General features: G+C 52.1%; 1 protein-coding gene across 1 annotated transcript; it reads left to right on the top strand.

The window, feature by feature from the left end:
• The first annotated feature begins 8,744 nt into the window (after positions 1-8,744).
• On the top strand, positions 8,745-12,906 carry IGFBP1 (insulin like growth factor binding protein 1). Its single transcript, XM_058725628.1, has 4 exons — positions 8,745-9,185; positions 10,412-10,563; positions 11,461-11,586; positions 12,471-12,906. Exons 1-4 carry the CDS (start codon positions 8,843-8,845, stop codon positions 12,594-12,596), a joined length of 747 nt encoding a protein of 248 aa, XP_058581611.1. The 5' UTR covers positions 8,745-8,842; the 3' UTR covers positions 12,597-12,906.
• Positions 12,907-19,128: the final 6,222 nt, after the last annotated feature.

The following is a 19,128-nucleotide window of genomic DNA, read 5'->3' as shown; positions in this document are numbered from 1 at the left end:
TTTCTGGCTGGGGAGAGGCTCCCCGCCTGCCTGGGGCTAGCCGATCCTTGGAGATGGAAAAGGATCCAGCTGGGAGCTTGCCTTCCATACGGGAACTAGGCGTCCCAGAGCCACACCTCCTCCTCCATCTGGACGCGTGGCCCAGGGGACGATTCTCTCTGGCTTCGTCACTCCAGGGCCAGGTGCCAGGTAACTGGGGACACCCTACAGCCCTCTGGAATTATTCAAGGTAGCCACGCCTAAGCCACTCTTCCTCCTCTGCCCTGCCTTTCCCATGGAAACCCCGATAAGGACCGTGGGCTTGGCTCTCCCCTCCTCCTGATCACGCTGGTGCCTCCTGGTGGCCCTGAGTGGCATGCCGTGTCTCCTGTCTCTAGGACCCAGAGTACAATGAACTTTCTTCCTAAGCCCCATTCCTATCTAGTCCTGTGTCCCATGGACTTTACTATCCCATATCCAACACATATATTCCTTGGACAGATTCTATGCAACCACTATGCTTATAGTTGCATTTGACCCCAGGGTATAAATTAGAGGCTAATGACTGATACTTTTTGTAAAACAACACAGAAAAGAAAAAAAAAACCTGTAAACTTCATTAGTAATCAAGTAAGTGCAAAATATCATATCCCAAACACTGCTTTGAAACTATTCAAATGTGTAAAAAAAAAACAAAAAAAAACCTGTCAGAATGCCTTCTAAAATGGAAAGTACCAGGTTCACTGGTGAATCCCACTGAACATTTAAAAAAGAAATTATACCAATTCTTCACCATCTCTACCAGAAAATATAAGCAGAGAAAATAATTCTTGACCCATTCTTTGAGGCCAGCATTACCATAATACCAAAGACAGATGAAGACATTACAAGATCTTTCTTGAACATAGATGAAAAATTCCTTTAAAAATACTAGCAAATACAACAATGTATAAAAAGAATTATATGTCATGACTAAGTGGGATTTACTCCAGATGTGCAGGCTGGTTCAAGATTTGAAAATCATCTGGGGCACTTGGGTGGCTCAGTCGGTTAAGTGTCTGACTCTTAATTTTGGCCCAGGTCATGATCTCACGGGTTCGTGAGTTTGAGCTCCATGTCGGGCTTTGTGCTGACAGCATGGAGCCTGCTTGTGATTCTCTGTCTCTGTCTCCATCTCTCTCTCTGTCCCTCCCCTTCTTGCGTGCACGCCCTCTCTCTAAATAAATAAAATAAAACAAAATAAAAAAGTTTGAAAATCATCTAAGGTAACCCATTGCATCAGGCGAAAAAAATATCATTGTATCAATAGAGGCAGAAAAAGAATTTGACAAAATCCAATACCCATTTATGATACAAACTCAGTAAAATACAAAAAAAGGAGAAATTCCTCAACTTGATAAAGAATACCTATAAAAACCTAAACTAAGGGGCACCTGGGTGGTTCTGTTGGTTGAGTGTCTGACTCTTGATTTTGGATCAGGTCATGATTCCAGGGTTGTTGGATTAAGCCCTGCATTGTGCTCTGAGCTGAGCATGGAGCCTACTTAAGATTCTCCCTCTCTCTCCCTCTCTCCCTCCCTCCCATCCATCTTCCCCACTTGCTCTCTCTCAAATTAAAAAAAAAAACACCTAAGTTAAAACACAGTCAATGGTGAGAATCTCAAAGCTTTCCCACTGAGATCAAAACAAGGCAAGGATGTCCCCTCTCATCAATGCTTTTTAACATCACACTGGGACTACTAGCTGAAGCAATAAGGCAAGGCAAGGCAATAAAATGTATACTAATTGGGAAGGAATAAATAAAATCTTCTTTGCAGATGACAAAAAGGTTCAATGAAAAAACTCCTGGAACTATTAAGTGATCAAAGCAAGGTTGCAGGATACAGTCACTCCTTTTTGTTTTTTTTTTTTTTTCTTCTTCAACTTTTTAATTTATTTTTGGGACAGAGAGAGACATAGCATGAACGGGGAAGGGTCAGAGAGAGAGGGAGACACAGAATCGGAAACGAGCTCCAGGCTCTGGGCCATCAGCCCAGCCCAGAGCCTGACGCGGGGCTCGAACTCACGGACCGCGAGATCGTGACCTGGCTGAAGTCGGACGCTTAACCGACTGCGCCACCCAGGCGCCCCACAGTCACTCCTTTTTGAATAGACCAGCAATGATTAAGTGGAATGTGAAATTAAAAAGCCACCATTTACTTTAGCACCCCCAAAATGAAACACCTGTGTATAAATATTACAAAACATGTACAAGATCTGTATGAAAAAACTACAAAACTCTGATGGATGGTATCAAATGACTAAATGGAGAATAGGCATCCCATGTTCATGGATAGAAACACTCAATATTTTCAAGATGTCAGTTCCTCCCAACTCAATCTACAGATTTGATGCAATCCCAATCAAAGTTGTTGTAAGTTATGTTGTAGATACTGATAAACTGATTCTAAAGTTTAAAAAAAGAGGCAAAAGACCCAGAATAGCCGACACGATATTGAAGAACAGAGAGAGGACTGGCACTGCCTAACTTCAAGACTCTATGGCAATGCTACAGTAATTGTAACATATGCATCTAGAGCATAGAGAGGGGTGCTGCTGAATTAATTGACAAACAGAACAATGGAACAGTTTAGAGAGCCCAGAAATAGAACCACAGTAAACACAGTCCATTGGTCTTGGATGAAGGAGCAAAGATAATACAACACAGAGACAGATTATTTTAATAAATGGCACTGGAAAAACTGGATGTCCACATGCAGAAATATGAACCTAGACACAGACCTTACACCTTTCTCAAAAATTAAGTCAAATGGATCTTAGACTTAAGTTTTTTTTTTAATTTTTTTTTAAATGTTTATTTATTTCTGAGACAGAGAGAGACAGAGCATGAGTAGGGGAGGGGCAGAAAGAGAGGGAGACACGGAATCAGAAGCAGGTTCCAGGTTCTGAGCTGTCAGCACAGAGCCCCACGCGGGGCTTGAACTCACAGACCACGAGATCATGACCCGGGCTGGAGTCGGACGCGTAACCGACTGAGCCACCCAGGCGCCCCTAGACTTAAGTTTAAAATGAAAAGCTATCAACCCTTAGAAGATGACACGGGGAACACCCAGATCACCTTGGGTATGGTGACGAGCTTTTCACTACCAAATGCGTGATCCATGAAAGAAAAAATGTAGAAGCTGGACTTCAATAAAATTAAAAACTTCTGACCTATGAAAGAAAATGCAAAGAGAATGAGAAGAAAAGCCAAAGACCAGGAGAAAATATTTACAAACGATGAATCTGATAAAGGACTGTTACCTAAAATGTTACAAGAACTCTTAAAACTCAAAAACAAGAAAACAAACAACCTGATTAATAAATGGCCAAAGGCCGTGGTCACATCCCCAAAGAAGACAAACAGATAGCAACCAAGCCCATGAAAATTGCTCCACATCGCACGTCATCTGGGGACGCAAGTTAGCACAAGGAGGTAGAAGTGAGCACCTGTTAGAATCGCCCAGAGACGCCATCAACACTAAGTGGGGACCAGCACGGGATGCCACTCGTGGCGTGCACAGCGTGACCAGGGTGACAGTACCCCCATGCGGGAGAACACCACGTCCGTGCTGGGACGCAGGGAAGACACTTCCCTGACGTCCGCGCCGTGATGTGGGGTAGACGCCCCATGGGGTCCGCCCTGTGACGTAGGGGAGACGCCCCCGTGACGTCCGCGCCGTGGTGTGGCGGAGACGCCCTGACATCCGCTGTGTGACGGGTGGACGCCCCCACGTGATGCACTAGACTGTAACACAGCAGTGGCTTCACGCCCTGCTGGTGATCCTCCCCTCTGCCCACGATCCTCCCCTCTGCACGCGGCCCTCTTCCTGTGAGCAGGTCGCCCCGCTGGCGGAGCCGTGTCCCCCCAGGCCTGGCCTTACCGGTACCCACGTTGTTGCTGCCCCGTGGGTGGGAGAGGCCCCCCGCCCGTAGACGGGTCCTCCGGGTTGGGGAGGGTCCGACATGGTGTGGACCCGTTAGGTGACTGGGTGCAGAGCGCAGCCCCAGGCCAGGGCTCAGAGCGGGGACCCCGCCCCCTCCCCCCCCCCCACCCCCCCCAGGAGGCCCCGGGCCGGTCTGTGCAGCGTTCTCTCCTCGCAGAGTCGCGGACACTTCTGATCCAGAGATGCAGGACATCACCGCCAATGCTCCCCGAACACTTCCTGCGGACGGCCGCTCAGGGCCCCAGGTTCACGCGGGGCAGTGAAGGGCACTAGTGCCCCCTGGGAGTCCGCCTGCGGTGGGGAGGGGGCGGGCGGCCCCGGGACGAGCTGGGGGTCTGTCAGCTCCTGCGCCGTGCTGCGCAGCCCACCCACCTGCCTGCTGCACCCCTGTTCGTCACCCCCTCTCCAGCGGCACCCTCGGGTTCTCGCAGGCCGCTTGCAGCGAGAGCGGAGGGGGTTCCTAAGCCCGAGGCTCAAGCTGGAGCTCGGGGTCCCCCAAGTCAATGTCCCAGGGGCTGGGAATGTGTGTCTCCACCCAGGCCCGGGGTGCTGTGAGGCTGCTCCAGGCCCTGACACTTGGGTCGCACGTTCAGGAGCAGGTCACGGGAAGGAATGTTTGGGCACCGCGCACGTACCTGCACTTGGTACCCCGATGGCCCACGGGTTGTGCACGCGGGTTGGGTGCCCTCCATCGCCCAGGAAAGCCCTGTCCTTTCCCGGGGCCCCTGGGGCACTGGCCTCGGGTGTGCCAGTGGGAGCCTGTGTCCAGGATCTGGGCTATGTGGATGTGACAGGAGCAAGGCTACATCCCCACCTTGATTAGCGGGGAGTGGGTGTGCCTCCGTGTCAGGACGGTGCCTTCACACTCGGGGGACAGGGCATCGCCGGGGGGCTTGCACGGATTTACATCATCCCCGGTGTTGGTCGGGAACATCTTTTTGTTTTCTTCCCCCCGCAGGTTAAAAACAACTTCCCTGCGAGGGGCCTCTGGATGACGCGGTCCCGCCTGTTGGGAGTTTCACTGTGCCCTTGACCCCGCATTGTTTTTGTGAGCTCGGATTGCCCAATTTTCCGGCTGCTGGTGAGTAAATGGCATGCGGTGTGGAGGCCGACCTGGGTGACGGAAGAGTCTGTGTGGTTTCATCATCTGGTGATGCCCCCACCCCTGTGGGGTCCCACGCTGCAGCTCAGGGTGGGGGCCCCCGCCCCTTTTTTCAGGGCTCACAGTGCCCCCTCACAGGTGGGGAGACCGAGGCCCAGGAAGGTAGCACAGTGGGCCAGGATGTGGAAATCCTAGGTGCCAGCGCAGACAGTCCTGCTGGGAGGCCTGGAGCTTCCCTGACCTGCCCATAGGCTGTGCCCCGAGTCCCGGACGCAGCAGCTGACACCTGTTCCCACAGCTCCCGCGGCTAGAGGCCGATAGGCTGGCAGCGCCCAGAAGGGACTGGCGAAGACCATGCGTGCAGCCCAGGCCCTTCACGTCCCGTCTGCCTGGGGGCGCTGGCCACCCGCTCTGCTTTTCTCAACCTGGAGCAGCGGTTTCCTGCCCTGTGCAGGTGGAGACTGTCTCCCGGGAGGTGCCATGGCATCCCCCTGTGGCTGGGACTCCACGAGGCTGAAGTTCTTTCTTGCCTGGTGGATGTAACGTGTTCGGCACAGAATGCTTCCCGTGTGTACCCCCAGGCTGCCTTTCCACTCTGCCCCTGCAGATACACCCCGATTACCGCTGAATGTGGAATTTGTGACCCTCCCTGACGTTGGATGCCCACAGGCTGTGATGGGGCCACAGTGGGCTTCACCCCAGATGGTGAGATCCCAGGGAGGGTCCTCTGGCAATGCTGGTGAGCATGGCTTGGCTCCAGTTGCATACAGTGGGTCTATAGGAAACCCTGATCCCCACTCCCCCTGCCCCTGCTCTCCTGGCTCCGTGGCTCCTGGGTCCAGTAGTCACTGGTCAGAGGGGCAGGGCACCCAGCCTAAAGGGACATGAGAAGGAGGGTCTCAGTGCTGGTCTCTGGTCTCCGGGCCTGCTGCCCTGGATCTTTCTGGAGCTATCTTCTGACCAGCACCCCTGGCCCTGCCTAGACCCTCCCCTGGTGGCTCTGGGCCTTAACAACAGGACCTGAGCCTGTCGCACAATATTTAGGGCCTTTGTCTCCTGTTCCACCTGCTGTCTTTCTAGCTTCTGGGCAGGAGACCCCTGGGTCCTTTCCTGAGCACACGGCCCTCTTTCTGGTCCCTGTCTCACCTACTCTACTGTTGGGGAGGCCCTGCTTCTCCTCCGAGACCTGCCTGGGCTGGCACCTTCTGTGGGAAGTGCCCATGCATGGCTCGGTGCCCTCTCTCCTGCTCTTGGCCGCCCCGCTCTGGACTCTCCAGGAAAGCAGTCATGTCAAGGACCAGCCTGTCATCAGCCCTCACGAGGCATCCCTCCTGCCAGGCTGCATGTGGTGATCGGCTAGCCCGTCCTCCGCGCCTGGCCCCGTGCCTGCGCGGACTGCGAGGACGGCCCCCCCTCTTCGTGTTCTCTGCTGGGGGAAGGACAGGTTGCTAGATGGACACTCAAGATAGGTGCTGGGAGGTGCTGGGAGAGGTGGCTGCTGGAGGGATTAGGGATTAGGGGAGGCAGATAAGGCCTCGAGGGCGTAAGACGTGCATAACATGATAGGGGCTCCCTATTGGCCCACCCTGCACCCCCTCTCTCCAGTAGGGGTGACTGGGCAAAGTGGCCTCTGACTGGGAGTCACAGAAGTCATGGTGGCATGGACTTGGGGGCGTGGAAGGCCGGGCAGAGCCGTGACGCCCATGGGGGGCAGGAGGACCTGGGATTCACAGACAGGCTCAGACCCCTGACAAGAGCAGCCACCCACAGGACAGACAGACAGGTGGCCCCTGAGGCCTCCAGGAGGACCTGCCCCACTTGTGTTGTTGTGGCCAGAGAAGAGGAGAGATTCTCTCTGGGTTTGGTGGCCGTTTGGTTTCTTACTACTCCTCTGAGGCAAGGAGTGGCAATTGACATTTGGGAAATCAACCTACACAGAGAGGAACTTCCACTACGTGTTGGACGAGCGAGACCAGGGGTGGGGGTGGGGGACTCACCGGGCAAGTGCACAACAGGGTGCACTGTCCAGGGCTGGCACTGGCCCACACACAGTAGGCGGGCCCTGAATGTGTATCAGACTGCCCTCACTTTCACATACGTCTTTAAGGGACCATCTCAGGTGGACCCCACAGATTCTGAGGGGGGCAAGTCAGAGAAAATTCAGAGCACAAGTTCTTCTTGAGGGAATGGAATCATTGAGGAAACCACATGAAAACTAGCATTCAGGTAGTCGAAAGCATCGGTCGGCTCCTCACCCAGACGCTGAACTTTGCTCTGTAAAAATAATGACAAACACGACCTTGAACTTGTAACTTTGGTGATTTCCGCCGACCTTGTTTTGATTGTAGCTGGAGCCGTGGCCAGGGATACAGCAGAGCAAAGACGAGGGTGCTTACGCCAGGCCCCAGGCCCGGCCCAGTAGCTGCAGGGGGAGCCGGTAGGTTAACTGTGATTTGGTTACTCTTGAGGTTGATGATGCAAAGGATATGCAAGTGTCTGACTGTGTGAAATGGTGTCATATTCACTAGTAACGTAAATCCAGAAGGGTAAGAGTGTGCACAGGGGAGGCCAGTCCCTCAGGGACCTGATCTCTCACCCGTCCCCACCAAGGCAGGCACTGATCCCGGTGTCTTATCTGTTCTTCCCCCCTTTCCGTGAATTTAGAGTCACAGAGACATGTCTCTATTCATATTGCCTTTTTTATACAGACATTGCATATTCTGTACTGTCCCAGGGAAATTATTCTTAACGTATAAAACTTCACTGGTCTTGGGAATTTCTCTATGTGTGAATGTCGAGCCGCCCCCTTGTTGTTAACAGCCGCCTAATTTCCGGGGACCTGGCGTCCACCTGCTGGTCCTGGGGACGGGCGGGCCCACTTCTCACTGCCTTTAAAGGTACAATGACGTTTTTTCCTTGCAACCTCAGAGGATAGCCAAGAAATGGCAGTTTTCACTAAAGAAAAAGACTCGTTAATCAAGGCTGGATAAAAATTTGGTCTGCGTGGGAAAGTCAGGAAGCCCGGGGTCTGGGCTCCTTTCTGCAGCCCTGGCCCTGTTTCTTCGCAGGCTCTGAGTCCTGGTCCCTTCTGGAAACCAGTGAGCGGTCTCTGGGGGCTGAGGTGACCCTGGGGAGGAGGGTGGCACCAGCCCTGGGGGAATGTCCCTTCCCTCCCAACCTCCCTCAGGGGAAAGGCTGTGATGAGTGCAGGCCATGGGACTGGAGGCCTTCCTGCAGACGGAGAAGTAGTTACGGGCTTCGTCCTAAAAACTGCCCAGGGCTCCTCCCTCCCTCTCCCTGGGCCTTGGTTTCCCCGTTTGAAAACTGGCAGATGGGCTGGCCTCGCACAGCTCCTGACTTCTGCTCCCCTCGGGTCTGCGGACGACCACGCTGCTTGGCGGGCAGGGGGATGCCCATGAACAAAGCAAGCGCTGGCCGTGGGCTCCTGGTTACAATTGCACTTTTCTCCAGGTCAGAACAGTAACAACAGGACAAACACGGCTGGAAACCTGGACCGGTAACCCTCTCTCCACCCACGGTTTGCGCAGGGCCTTGGGCGCACGAGCAAAACAAACTTTTTTTTCCAAACTTATTTTGAACGCCAGCCCTAAGCACACAGTGCTGGCAATCATTAACCACCGGCTGAGGCGGGGCCATCTCGCACCCTTCATAAGGTGCACGCGGCTCCCAGGGAGCACCGAGCACGAGCACCGGCCACTGCGCCCCCACCGCCCACAGCCAGCGCCAGCGTCTGTCCGTCCGCCACAGCTGCCCGATGATGCCTGGGGCCCCCGCTGCCTGCGCCTGGCCGCTTCTGCTCCTGCTGGCCACCCGGCTCAGCGCGACCGCCGGGGCCCCCCAGCCTTGGCAGTGTGCGCCCTGCTCGCCTGAGAAGCTGGCGCTCTGCCCGCCCGTGCCTGACTCCTGCACCGAGAGCGCCCGGCCCGCCAACTGCGGCTGCTGCTCCTTGTGCACGCTGCCCGAGGGCACCGCCTGTGGCGTGGCCAGTGCGCGCTGTGCCAGCGGGCTCAGCTGCCGGGCACTGCCAGGGGAGCAGCGGCCCCTGCAAGCCCTCATCCGCGGCCAGGGCACCTGCGTGCCCACCGGTGGTGACACAGGTATGACAGACGCCCCTGCGGGGTCCCCCCCCCCCCCCCGTCCTCCCACAAGACAGATTAGGGAGGGTGGACAGGGGCAGGGGCTCCACCGAAGGAGTGGCTGGTCGGGAGCAAAGCGGCCCGAGGCCAGAGCTCGAAGGGGAGAGGATCTTCCGTCACCCAGACGAGCCCCACCACCGCGGTCCTGCGGGAGGTGCCCAGGAAAGGGGAGGAGAGGCGGAGGGCCCCCACAGCCCCGTGGGAGAGCTGGGGGGAGGGTGGCCGGCCCTCCTTTCCAGGGCCTGGAGCCTCTGGGGAGGCCTGGCATGGGGATCCCTCCTGCCGGACCCCCGGGGAGGGTTCGGAATGTCCTTTGTAAGGGACTCCTGTGCAGACTGTGCTTTCCCAGTGTTTACAGAACATAATGTGAACGCAGGCTGTAAACCTCGCTACGTTCACCACCATAGAAAAACAGTGTTTGATGTGTATGTCGCCTCCAAGGACAATCAGACCTTTCCTGAATTTAGCAGCGATTTATTTGTAGTGGGAAGCAGAGGAAACACCCCTTCCTCTACCCCCTGTCCCCACCTCCCCATCGGCAGGCAGGCAGACGCACGTCCTCTGTGACTCTCCGAGGACTCCCATAGTCCCGTACTCTGGTAGGAATTCACTAGGGTGCGTGACCCTTCCGAGGAGGGACCCCGTTTTTCTGCTGGTTCTCCAACTTCAGAATCAGTAAAATGGAGTCACCTCAATGGTCCTCAAAGGAGTTGGGTCCTCAGGGGCCCTGCAGGAAAGCCAGTGGCTTCCCCCACCAGCTGCTTTAGGAGCAAAAACCCAGGAGGCCCTTGCCAGACCCCCAAAGCACAGAATTGCTGTTGGGTCGTCACATTTCCTGGAAACTGTCTGATGCATCTTTAAAGAGGAAGTGGGCAAGGGGCACCTGGGGGGCTCAGTCTGTTAAGCGTCCGACTTCGGCTCAGGTCATGATCTCCTGGTCTGTGGGTTTGAGCCCTGTGTTGGGCTCTGTGCTGATGGCTGGGAGCCTGGAGCCTGCTTTGGATTCTGTCTCCCTCTCTCTCTCTCTACCCCTCCCCTGGTTGTGCTCTGTCTCTCTGTGTCTCAAAAATGAATAAATGTAAAAAAAAAAAAAGTTCGATCACCCTTGGGGTCCCCACCTGGATACACTCGAGGGAGCAGGCAAGGTGCTCGGGGAGCGCTCACGGGTCCGGGTGCTGAATTTTCAGATGTGATGTCGTCCTCCGAGAGTGCAGACATGACCCAGGAGGAGCTCCTGGAGAATTTCCACCTGATGGCCCCTTCTGACGACGACATGCACATTCTCTGGAACGCCATCAGTAATTACATGAACAGCGGGACTCAGGTCGACATGTGGAAGGTGAGGCCCGGGTGGGTGTCCAGTAGGGCAGGTGGGCTCCGTGGGGCCCCAGGAATCAGCGCTTTCCTTCCCAAGGTGGGTAGACGCTGCCCACAGTAGCTTTGTCTGGCTTTTCCTGCAAAGACTTTGAGCAGAGAAGCCTGCCAGGTGGCTTTGGCTGCGGTGTCTGGCCCCGGGCCCTGGAGCTCAGCACAGGACTTTATGCCCCGTCCACGTTTAAAAATGGTGGTCAGATGCGCATAACATAAAATTTATGACTCTGGCCACATTAAAGTGTGGTTCTGCCGCCGTCCCCCTCGAGAACGTGTATCTTCCCACGCGGAAACTCTGTCCCCGCTAAACTCAAACTGCCTGGTCCCATCCGATTCGACGGCCATTTCCAATTCTGCCACGGGAGGGCGACCAAGAACCAGAGTTGGTGCGAAGAGCTGGTTTGTGGAAAAGAGCGAGAACATTGCTCTGGCTACCAGGCACACCCAGAAAAGCAGAGGTTCTGACCCATTTCCCTGACACTTCAGGGTCTCATCTGGAAGTGATGGAGTGTGAAGAAAAGTGCCGTCTTATCTCCAAGTGCCAGGCGGACGGCTTAATCCTCGTTTGATCTGGCTTCTGTGAAATAACGAAATAGAGGAAAGGTGTTCATAATCCAGAACGCTGTGCTGTGGGAAGAGCTGTGGAGCCCCCACAGGGCAGAGGGGTAGGGGAGAGGCCGCAAGGGTGGGGGAGCTTCTGTCTCCCTGCAGCTGTGTGGCCTGCGTTCAGGGAGGGCACCTCATCCTTCATCTTGACAGCTCAGAGAGACGCCAGCCCCCTCCTCCGACGGGTTGGGGGGCAGCTCTGGCCCACCCCCAGAGCCTCCCAGACCCCTCCTGTCAGTCCACTTTCTTGATCTTCCAGGGGCCCTGCCATCGGGATCTCCACGAGGTGCTGGGCCGTCTGAACGAGGAACAGCAGTCGTCAGGACAGCTTTACAGATTCTATCTGCCCAACTGCAGCAAGAACGGATTCTATCACAGCAGACAGGTGCGCGCCTTGCCAAGGGCTATCCTCGTGGGGACCGTCCCTGCCGGGGCATCCCTGCAAAATCCCGCTTTCCTCGCCAGGGAGGGTGCCAGTCCCAAATATGCACCGTAAAGCCCTATAACCGACCACATTAAGTAAAGAGCCACCCCTTGGGACTAGGGGCGGCCAGATCCCGGGAGCCTGAAGACCAGCTCAGTGGTCACGGCCAGCGGGGGACCCTGCGCTCGGCCAGGGGCTCTGGGTCAAGCCTGAGCAGGTGGGGGACAGGCCCCTCAGGCTCCAGGTCTGTCTCATCTATAACACAGGAGGAAGCTGGACTTAGGAGAGAGGGTGTCCCCTTGGACATGGCTTCCTGCCTTTCTCCCCACAACGGGAAACCACAAACTTCGTTAAATACAGTAGCGTCCTCCAGCTTGCCACATAATCCATGAGATCAAAACCAAGCCTACACTTCATTTTCAGGGGCTCTTTAGGACTCAGTGAAACACAGGCTCTGGGGGTGTAGCCAGGGGAAACTGAGGACGAGGCAGAGCTTTCCTGATGAGGAATTTGCCCGGGAGTCCGAGGGGATGGCAGCCACCCACGGGATGTACTCCTGGGCTCAGCGACCCCACTGTCGGGGCCACAGAGCAGACAGCCGTGCACACACCGTACCCTTCCGCACACGCGTGACGTCCTCGTCGACTGCACACTCGGCCTCGGTCTCCATTTTACAGGGAGAGCTGGGCAGGAGGGTGTTGGGTGAGCCCTCGGTTACGGTCGTGGCCATGGCGAGCTGGCGTGCCCGTGGCCAGGTGCTCAGCTGTGGTGCTGGCGAAGCCCCTCCCCCCCCAGCTTCGCAGAGCCACCCCTGACCGTGCACCTCACGTGTCCTGCCTCTGCAGTGCGAGACGTCGCTGGACGATGAGCCGGGGCTCTGCTGGTGTGTCTACCCATGGAGCAGGGAGAAGATCCCGGGGTCCGTGGAGGTCAGAGGCGACCCCAACTGCAGTCAGTATTTTAGCAGATAGAGCTGCCAGCAGCTGTGCTGTCATCTGTCCCCCGCCCCGCAGAAATATTTAAGTATGTAGCATATTTATACTCTAGAAACGACACACTTCCCTCTCCGTGTGTGTATGTGTATATGAGCACACGTGTTGCTGACATTTAAAGCTGTGTATTTATTCCATGTACATGTATCCTTCTACATGGTCACTCCGCCGTGTGGATTTGTATATCACGAGACATGTTCACGTCGCTGGGTGTAAATACTTGTAACTCCTCCGAGCTCCCTGCTCCTGCCTCTACAGAGCAGGGGAAATACAGCCTGGAAAGTGCAGAGCTGAAACGTGTGTCAGTGATTGTTTTCAGGTGACCTAACGGGGGTGGTTGAGCCGTGCCGAGAAAGGACTCGGTCTGTACCCACAGATCTGAGCGAGCGTCAGTTTGCCAGGAGAGTTCGGTGCCGATCGTGTGACCAGAGCTGCGCGTGGTGGTGTTACTCAGAGTTAAGATTGTCTGCGCAGTCAGTCACACTTGCACGGGCCGACCTGGTCGGGACAAATACTGCACCCGGGGACACTGCAACTGCCGTAGACACTGGTTGGATGTACCTCCTTTGTTTCTGAAGTCCCTGTCACTCACCCCTCCTCACACAGCTTTGGTGGTTCAGGATCCCTGTCTGCTGCTGGCAGGTCTGCCCTTCCCCCACTCACCTCCTGGGGCCTGACCTCTGATGATCTGCCCCTTCCCTGCCTCCGTGAGCAGGCCAGGGCTCCCCCATCTTACATGCGGGACACCAATACTTCCTTCATTTCCCCTCCTCCCCTGCTGCCTCTGTCTTGTGCTGTCCCTGTCATCTGCAGGGTCTTTTGGGCTTCACTGTCTCAGGTGGGCACCCTGCTGGCCCCTTCGGTGTGGATGGCTGGGTCCTGAGCATGTGGGGCTTTTCTGCTCCTTGGATCCCTTGTTCCATCAACTATTCCTCACTTGCTTTTCCTGATTCTGCCCTGCACACTCTTCCTTCCATATCTCACCCACCCCCATGGGTCCCACCTGGCCTCTTGGCTGCCTCCACCCTGTCTCCTGGGAGTCCCCCTCCCTTGGCTGTGGGAAAAGGCAGAGTCTCCCTATCTCAACCCCCACCCTCTGCAGTCTGGCCTACCCCCAGAGCCTCCCAGACCCCTCCCGTCAGTCCCCTTTCCTGCTCTTCCATTTGGGTCTCTCCCTCCACCCTGTGCCCCGTGGGTGCCATCCTCTCTCTGCCAAGCCCCCAGGAATGACCTGTGAACTCAGTATCCAATTTCGTATTATCTTAAAAGACAATGGACACAAAATCCGCAACCAAACACTAGTAAGCTAAACCTGGCAACATATGAAAATATTAACGATTGAAATCATCCTGCACTTTGACTAAGTGGGATTTATCTCAGGAATGCAAGGTCATTCCAACATCCTAACAGCAATTAATGTAATAAATCATATCAATAGAATAAAAAACCAAGATCACATGGTCATCTCAACAGACTCAGGAAAAGTATTTGATAATACCCAATACCCTTTCACGGTAAAACAAAACCAAAGCAAACAAAATAAATCTCAACAGACAAAGCATAGAAAAAACTTCCTCAAGCTGACAAAAGGGAGCTAGGAAAATCCTGCAGCTGACAGTGTAGTTAATGGGGAAAAGTCTGTGTGCCTTCCCCCACAGACAGGAAACAAGGTAAGGATGTGTGCTCCCGCCACCTCAATTCAACATTCTACTAGAAGTTTTATCAGTTGGCAAGAACGATAAATAAAAGGTATTCAGATAAAGGCAAAATAGGACTACCTCTATCGAAGATGATATGATCTTACATATAGAAAATTCTAGATAATCCACTAAAAGACTATTCAGTGAGTTTAGCAAGGTTGCAGGATGCAAGATCAATATACAAAAATCAATTGTATTTCTGTATGCTTGCAACAAACAACCCCAAAATAAAATTTAGAAAACAATCTCACTCATTTTTTAGCGTTAAAAAAATAAAATACTTAGCGGTGCATTTAACAAAAGAAGCACAAAATAAAAACTACAAAATACCGTTGAAAGAAATTAAAGATCTAAATAAATGGAAAACATACCATATTCATGGAATAGAAGGCTTGACATTGTCAGCATTAAACACCCTCAACTAACCTACAGATTAAACACAATCCCTTCAGGAATCTTAGCTGACTTCTCTGTAGAAACTGACAAGCTGATTTTAAAGTTTACATGGAATCGCAAAGGGCCAAGAAAAGCCCAAACGATCCTGAGAAAGAACAAAGCTGTAGGATTCTACCTCTTGATTGCAAAACTTACTATAAAGCTATGGTAATCAGTGTTACTGGAGTAAGGACAGGCATATAGATCAATGCGATAGAAATGACAAACCCAAACACTGATGATTTTCAATGAGGGTTGGAAGACCATTTAATGAGGATAAAATAGGTTTTTTCAATAAATGTGGTTGGGAAAACTGGATAGTCACATGTAAAAGAATGACATTGGACCCCTACCTCACACTATATGGAAGATTAATTCAAAGTCAATAAAGACCTAAACATAAGAGCTAAAAATATAAAATTCTTAGAAGAAAACATAGCAGTAAATCTTCATAACTTTGGACTTAACACAAGACTCTTAGATACAACACCAAAAACACAAGTGACAAAACTAAAAAGATAAATCAAATTTTATCAAAATTTAAAATTCCTGTGCTTCAAAGGCCACCATCAAGAAAGTAAAAGAAGAACCCATAGAATGGGGGGAAATAATTGCAAATTACAAATCTAATAACACTGGTATCTAGAATATATAAGGAACTCTGACAACTCAGTGGTAGATTTTTTTTAAATGTTTATTTTTGAGAGAGATCAGGTGGTGGAGGGGCAAAGAGAGAAGGAGAGAGAGAATCCTAAGCAGGCACCGTGCTGTCCGTGCAGAGACCAACACGGAGCTTAAACCCATGAACCGTGAGATCATGACCTGAGCCAAAATCAAGAGTCGGATGCTTAACTGACTGAGCCCCCCAGGTGCCCCCTCAACTCCATAGTGTAAAGACAACCCAATTCAAAAAATGAGTGAAATACGTCAATAGACTTTTCTCCAAAGGAGACACGCAAACAGCCAATTAGCCCATGAAAAGATGTTCAACATCATTAGTCATCAGGGAAACGCAAATCGAAACCCCAGTGAGACACCACTTTGCACCCGTTAGGCTGGCTGTGGTCAAAACACCAGGCGACGAGTGCTGGTGGGGATGTGCAGAAGTCGTGCACCTCGAGGGTAGTCATGTAAAATGGTGCAACCACTTTGGAAACCAGTCTGGCAGGTCCTCCAATGATCAAACATAGAATTCCCATAGGACCCTGCAGTTCCCTTCCAGGTAGATAGATACACGAGAGAAGTGAAACGCGTGTCCGCCAAACACTTATGCCCGGGTGTTCTCAGATGCCTTATGTCTAATGGCCCGAAGGTGGAACTACCCAAGCTCGTCAGTAGCCGAATGCGCAAACCCAATATGGTGCATCCGTTGGCCGCAGAAAGGAATGAAGTATTGAAACACGCCACAACATGGAGGCACCTGGAAACAGTATGCTCAAAGAGACCCGTCATAAACCATCTCACATTACGTGATCCCGTTCATGTGAAAATCCACAACGGGGAAAGCGGCAGAGACTGCAAGTAGCTTGTGGTCTTGTAGGGTTGGGAAGAGGGGGCTGGCGGATAACAGCTAGAGGGCACAGGGGTTCTTATCAAGTGACGACAGTGTTCTAGAATGAGTGGGGACGACTCCACGTGTTGCTGTCGATACCGAATGGTGTGCTTTAAATGGGTGAATTGTGTGCTATGGGTTGTCTGTCTCCACAGAGCTGTTAAAAAAAGACTTTGTTGGGGGCCCGGGTGGCTCGGTCGGTTAAGTGTCTGACTCTTGATCTTGGCTCAGGTCATGATCTCACGGTTCGTGAGTTCGAGCCCCGAGTCGGGCTCTGTGCTGACAGCACGGAGTCTGTTTGGGATTTTCTCTCTCCCTCTCTCTCTGGCCCTCCCCCACTCGAGGTGTCTATCACAAAAATAAATAAATAAACTTAAAAAAAAAAAAGCTGACAGAGTTGGGCTGTAGGAAGAAGACTCAGGGGGCAGAGGCTGGATTCCAGGGGAGGCACAGGAGCCAGGAAGCCAGGTGGGAATGGCTGGGCACATGGTGGCTGCAGACATGTGGGGTGAGCATCTGGAGTCACCTGTGCTCACGGCCCCAGCTTCTCTCTCTGCTGTCTTTGAACCTGTGTTCATCAGCTTCAAGGCTGATCATAATCCCCAGGTGATAGCACACCCCCCTTGCGGGTCTGCGTTTGGCTGTCAAGAAGGGGTCCGTGGTCTCACCCTGCAACTTGAAAACCACCATTCGGGCAATAATTTATAGGGAACGCGTTGCTCATGGCTTCACTGTGGATATAGTTGTACCTCATCTGTACTTATTTATTCAAGTATTTTTTCATTTTAGATGATTCTGGTTATTTTTTTTTTTTTAAGGTTTACTTATTTCTGAGAGTGTGCAAGTGGGGCAGGGGCAGAGAGAGGGGGACAGAGGATCTGAAGCGGGCTCTCTGCTGACAGGAGTGAGCCTGACACGGGGCTCGAACTCATGAACTGCATGATCATGACCTGAGCCAAAGTTGGACGCTCAACCAACTGAGTCACCCAGGCCACCCCCATTTTTTTTTTTTTTTACCATCCTAAAAATGTTCCCATGCAGCATGTGATTTTCAGAGACTTGGTTTCTGAACCTCACACGACAGAGTGATGTGTCGTGCATGTGGCTGCAAGAGGGGGACCCTGCAAATACACCCAGTTTATTCTTCCAAGCTCCTCTCGAGGGGAATTAGGTCATTTCCAGGTTTTCAAAAGTTGTTAAAAATTGATAATCCTCTGTGACTATTCACCGTTGTGTAGACTTACATCCAGCTGCGTTGGTAAATACCTTCCTTACTCACAGTAACTTACTTGCCTGCAGACTCTGTTATGGTTTCCACGTAAAGGATCAGAACATCTGCAAATCCCATGTCTTCCGATTGTTATGTCTCGACGTTTTTGTCTGTGCGAGCCACCCTCTCTCGGGCTGGTGAAGGAAGCGGTAAACTATTCCTAACATCTCCCCACCTCTGACGGTGCTTGGCGGGTTTGGTGTTTCCATGGTCACACATTATTGGGTAATGGCAGTCCTCTTATACTCTTAACTTATTCACAGTTTTTATTGTGTTGAGTTCTGTAAACTGCTCTTACAGTGTCTGTGTTAAAGTATTTCTCTTTTGGCTTTAACATATTCATGTGATTAGTTATATTTGCTCTATTTATAGATTTTGTTTTCAAAAAAGTTTTTCTTTTTATGTTCATTTATTTTTGAGAGACAGAGAGAGACAAAGAGAGAGCAGGGGAGGGGCAGAGAGAGAGGGGAGACACAGAATCCGAAGCAGGTTCCAGGTTCTGAGCTATCAGCATAGAGTCCATCATGGGGCTCGAACCCACAGACTGTGAGATCATGACCTGAGCTGAAATCAGATGCTCAACTGACTGAGCCACCCAGATGCCCTGAGATTTTTAAAAAGTAATCTCTGTATCCAATGTGGAACTTGAACTCACAACCCTGAAATCAAGAGTTATATATTCCACTGACTGAGCCACCCAGGCACCCCCTGAGGCTTTCTTACCACCTGATACACGATCGACTTTTAACTGTTCTGTAGGTTCCTTGAGAAGGATGTGCCGTGTGTAATTTCCCCATGTGAATTGGATGGGTAAGCTGGTTAGTTTTGAGCTTCAAGATTTCCTACATCCCTGCTAGCTTTTCTCTGGTTAGCTATCAATGAAAAGAGGGTAAACATTCGTGTGATCATATTAATTTTCAAATAAAACAGTTGAAAGCCGTCTCCTTAGGTGCCTGTGTGTTTAGAACGGAGTAAGGACTCCTGGCTAATTTATCTGTGTCATCCTGTGGTGACTTCCCTGCCTACAACACAACTGTCTTTGGTTTAACATCTATTTGTTCCGTTGGGACAGCCGCTCTACTTTGTTTGAACAGCTTTTTCTGAACTCACTTTTCTACCCGTTAGCTCTTAGCCTTGTCTGTCGTAGTAAAACCTACCTTGACTTTTAGCTGGCGAATCCGCCTCTTTGTTTAACTGGCAAACGTTAACATCTGTTTATTTATTTTTTATTTTATTATTATTTTATTTTTTTAAATGTTTTTATTTATTTTTGAAGGAGAGAGAGACAGAGCATGAGCTGGGGAGGAGCAGAGAGAGAGGGAGACATAGAATTTGAAGCAGGCTCCAGGCTCTGAGCTGCCAGCACAGAGCCCGATGCGGGGCTTGAACTCACGAACCATGAGATCATGACCTGAGCCAAAGTCAGCCGCTCAACCGACTGAGCCACCCAGGCGCCCCCGTTAACATCTGTTTAAACTGGAGTCCCTCAATCTCGGCATTAGCGACATTTTTCTGGGATAATTCCCGGGGGCAGGGCTGTCCTGTTGTGGGAGT

Source organism: Neofelis nebulosa, chromosome 4 (assembly GCF_028018385.1).
Source record: "Neofelis nebulosa isolate mNeoNeb1 chromosome 4, mNeoNeb1.pri, whole genome shotgun sequence".
NCBI classification, from domain to species: Eukaryota; Metazoa; Chordata; class Mammalia; order Carnivora; family Felidae; genus Neofelis; species Neofelis nebulosa.
Note: the sequence above shows the minus strand (reverse complement) of the source record. Positions and strands in the feature narration are given on the sequence as shown.

Bases quoted from the DNA above. Each gene is read 5' to 3' on its own strand.
- IGFBP1 (XM_058725628.1), top strand. From the start codon at position 8,843: ATGATGCCTGGGGCCCCCGCTGCCTGCGCCTGGCCGCTTCTGCTCCTG. The intron at 9,186-10,411 runs GTATGACAGACG...CTGAATTTTCAG, and splicing joins GCCCACCGGTGGTGACACAG to ATGTGATGTCGTCCTCCGAG. The intron at 10,564-11,460 runs GTGAGGCCCGGG...TTGATCTTCCAG, and splicing joins CTCAGGTCGACATGTGGAAG to GGGCCCTGCCATCGGGATCT.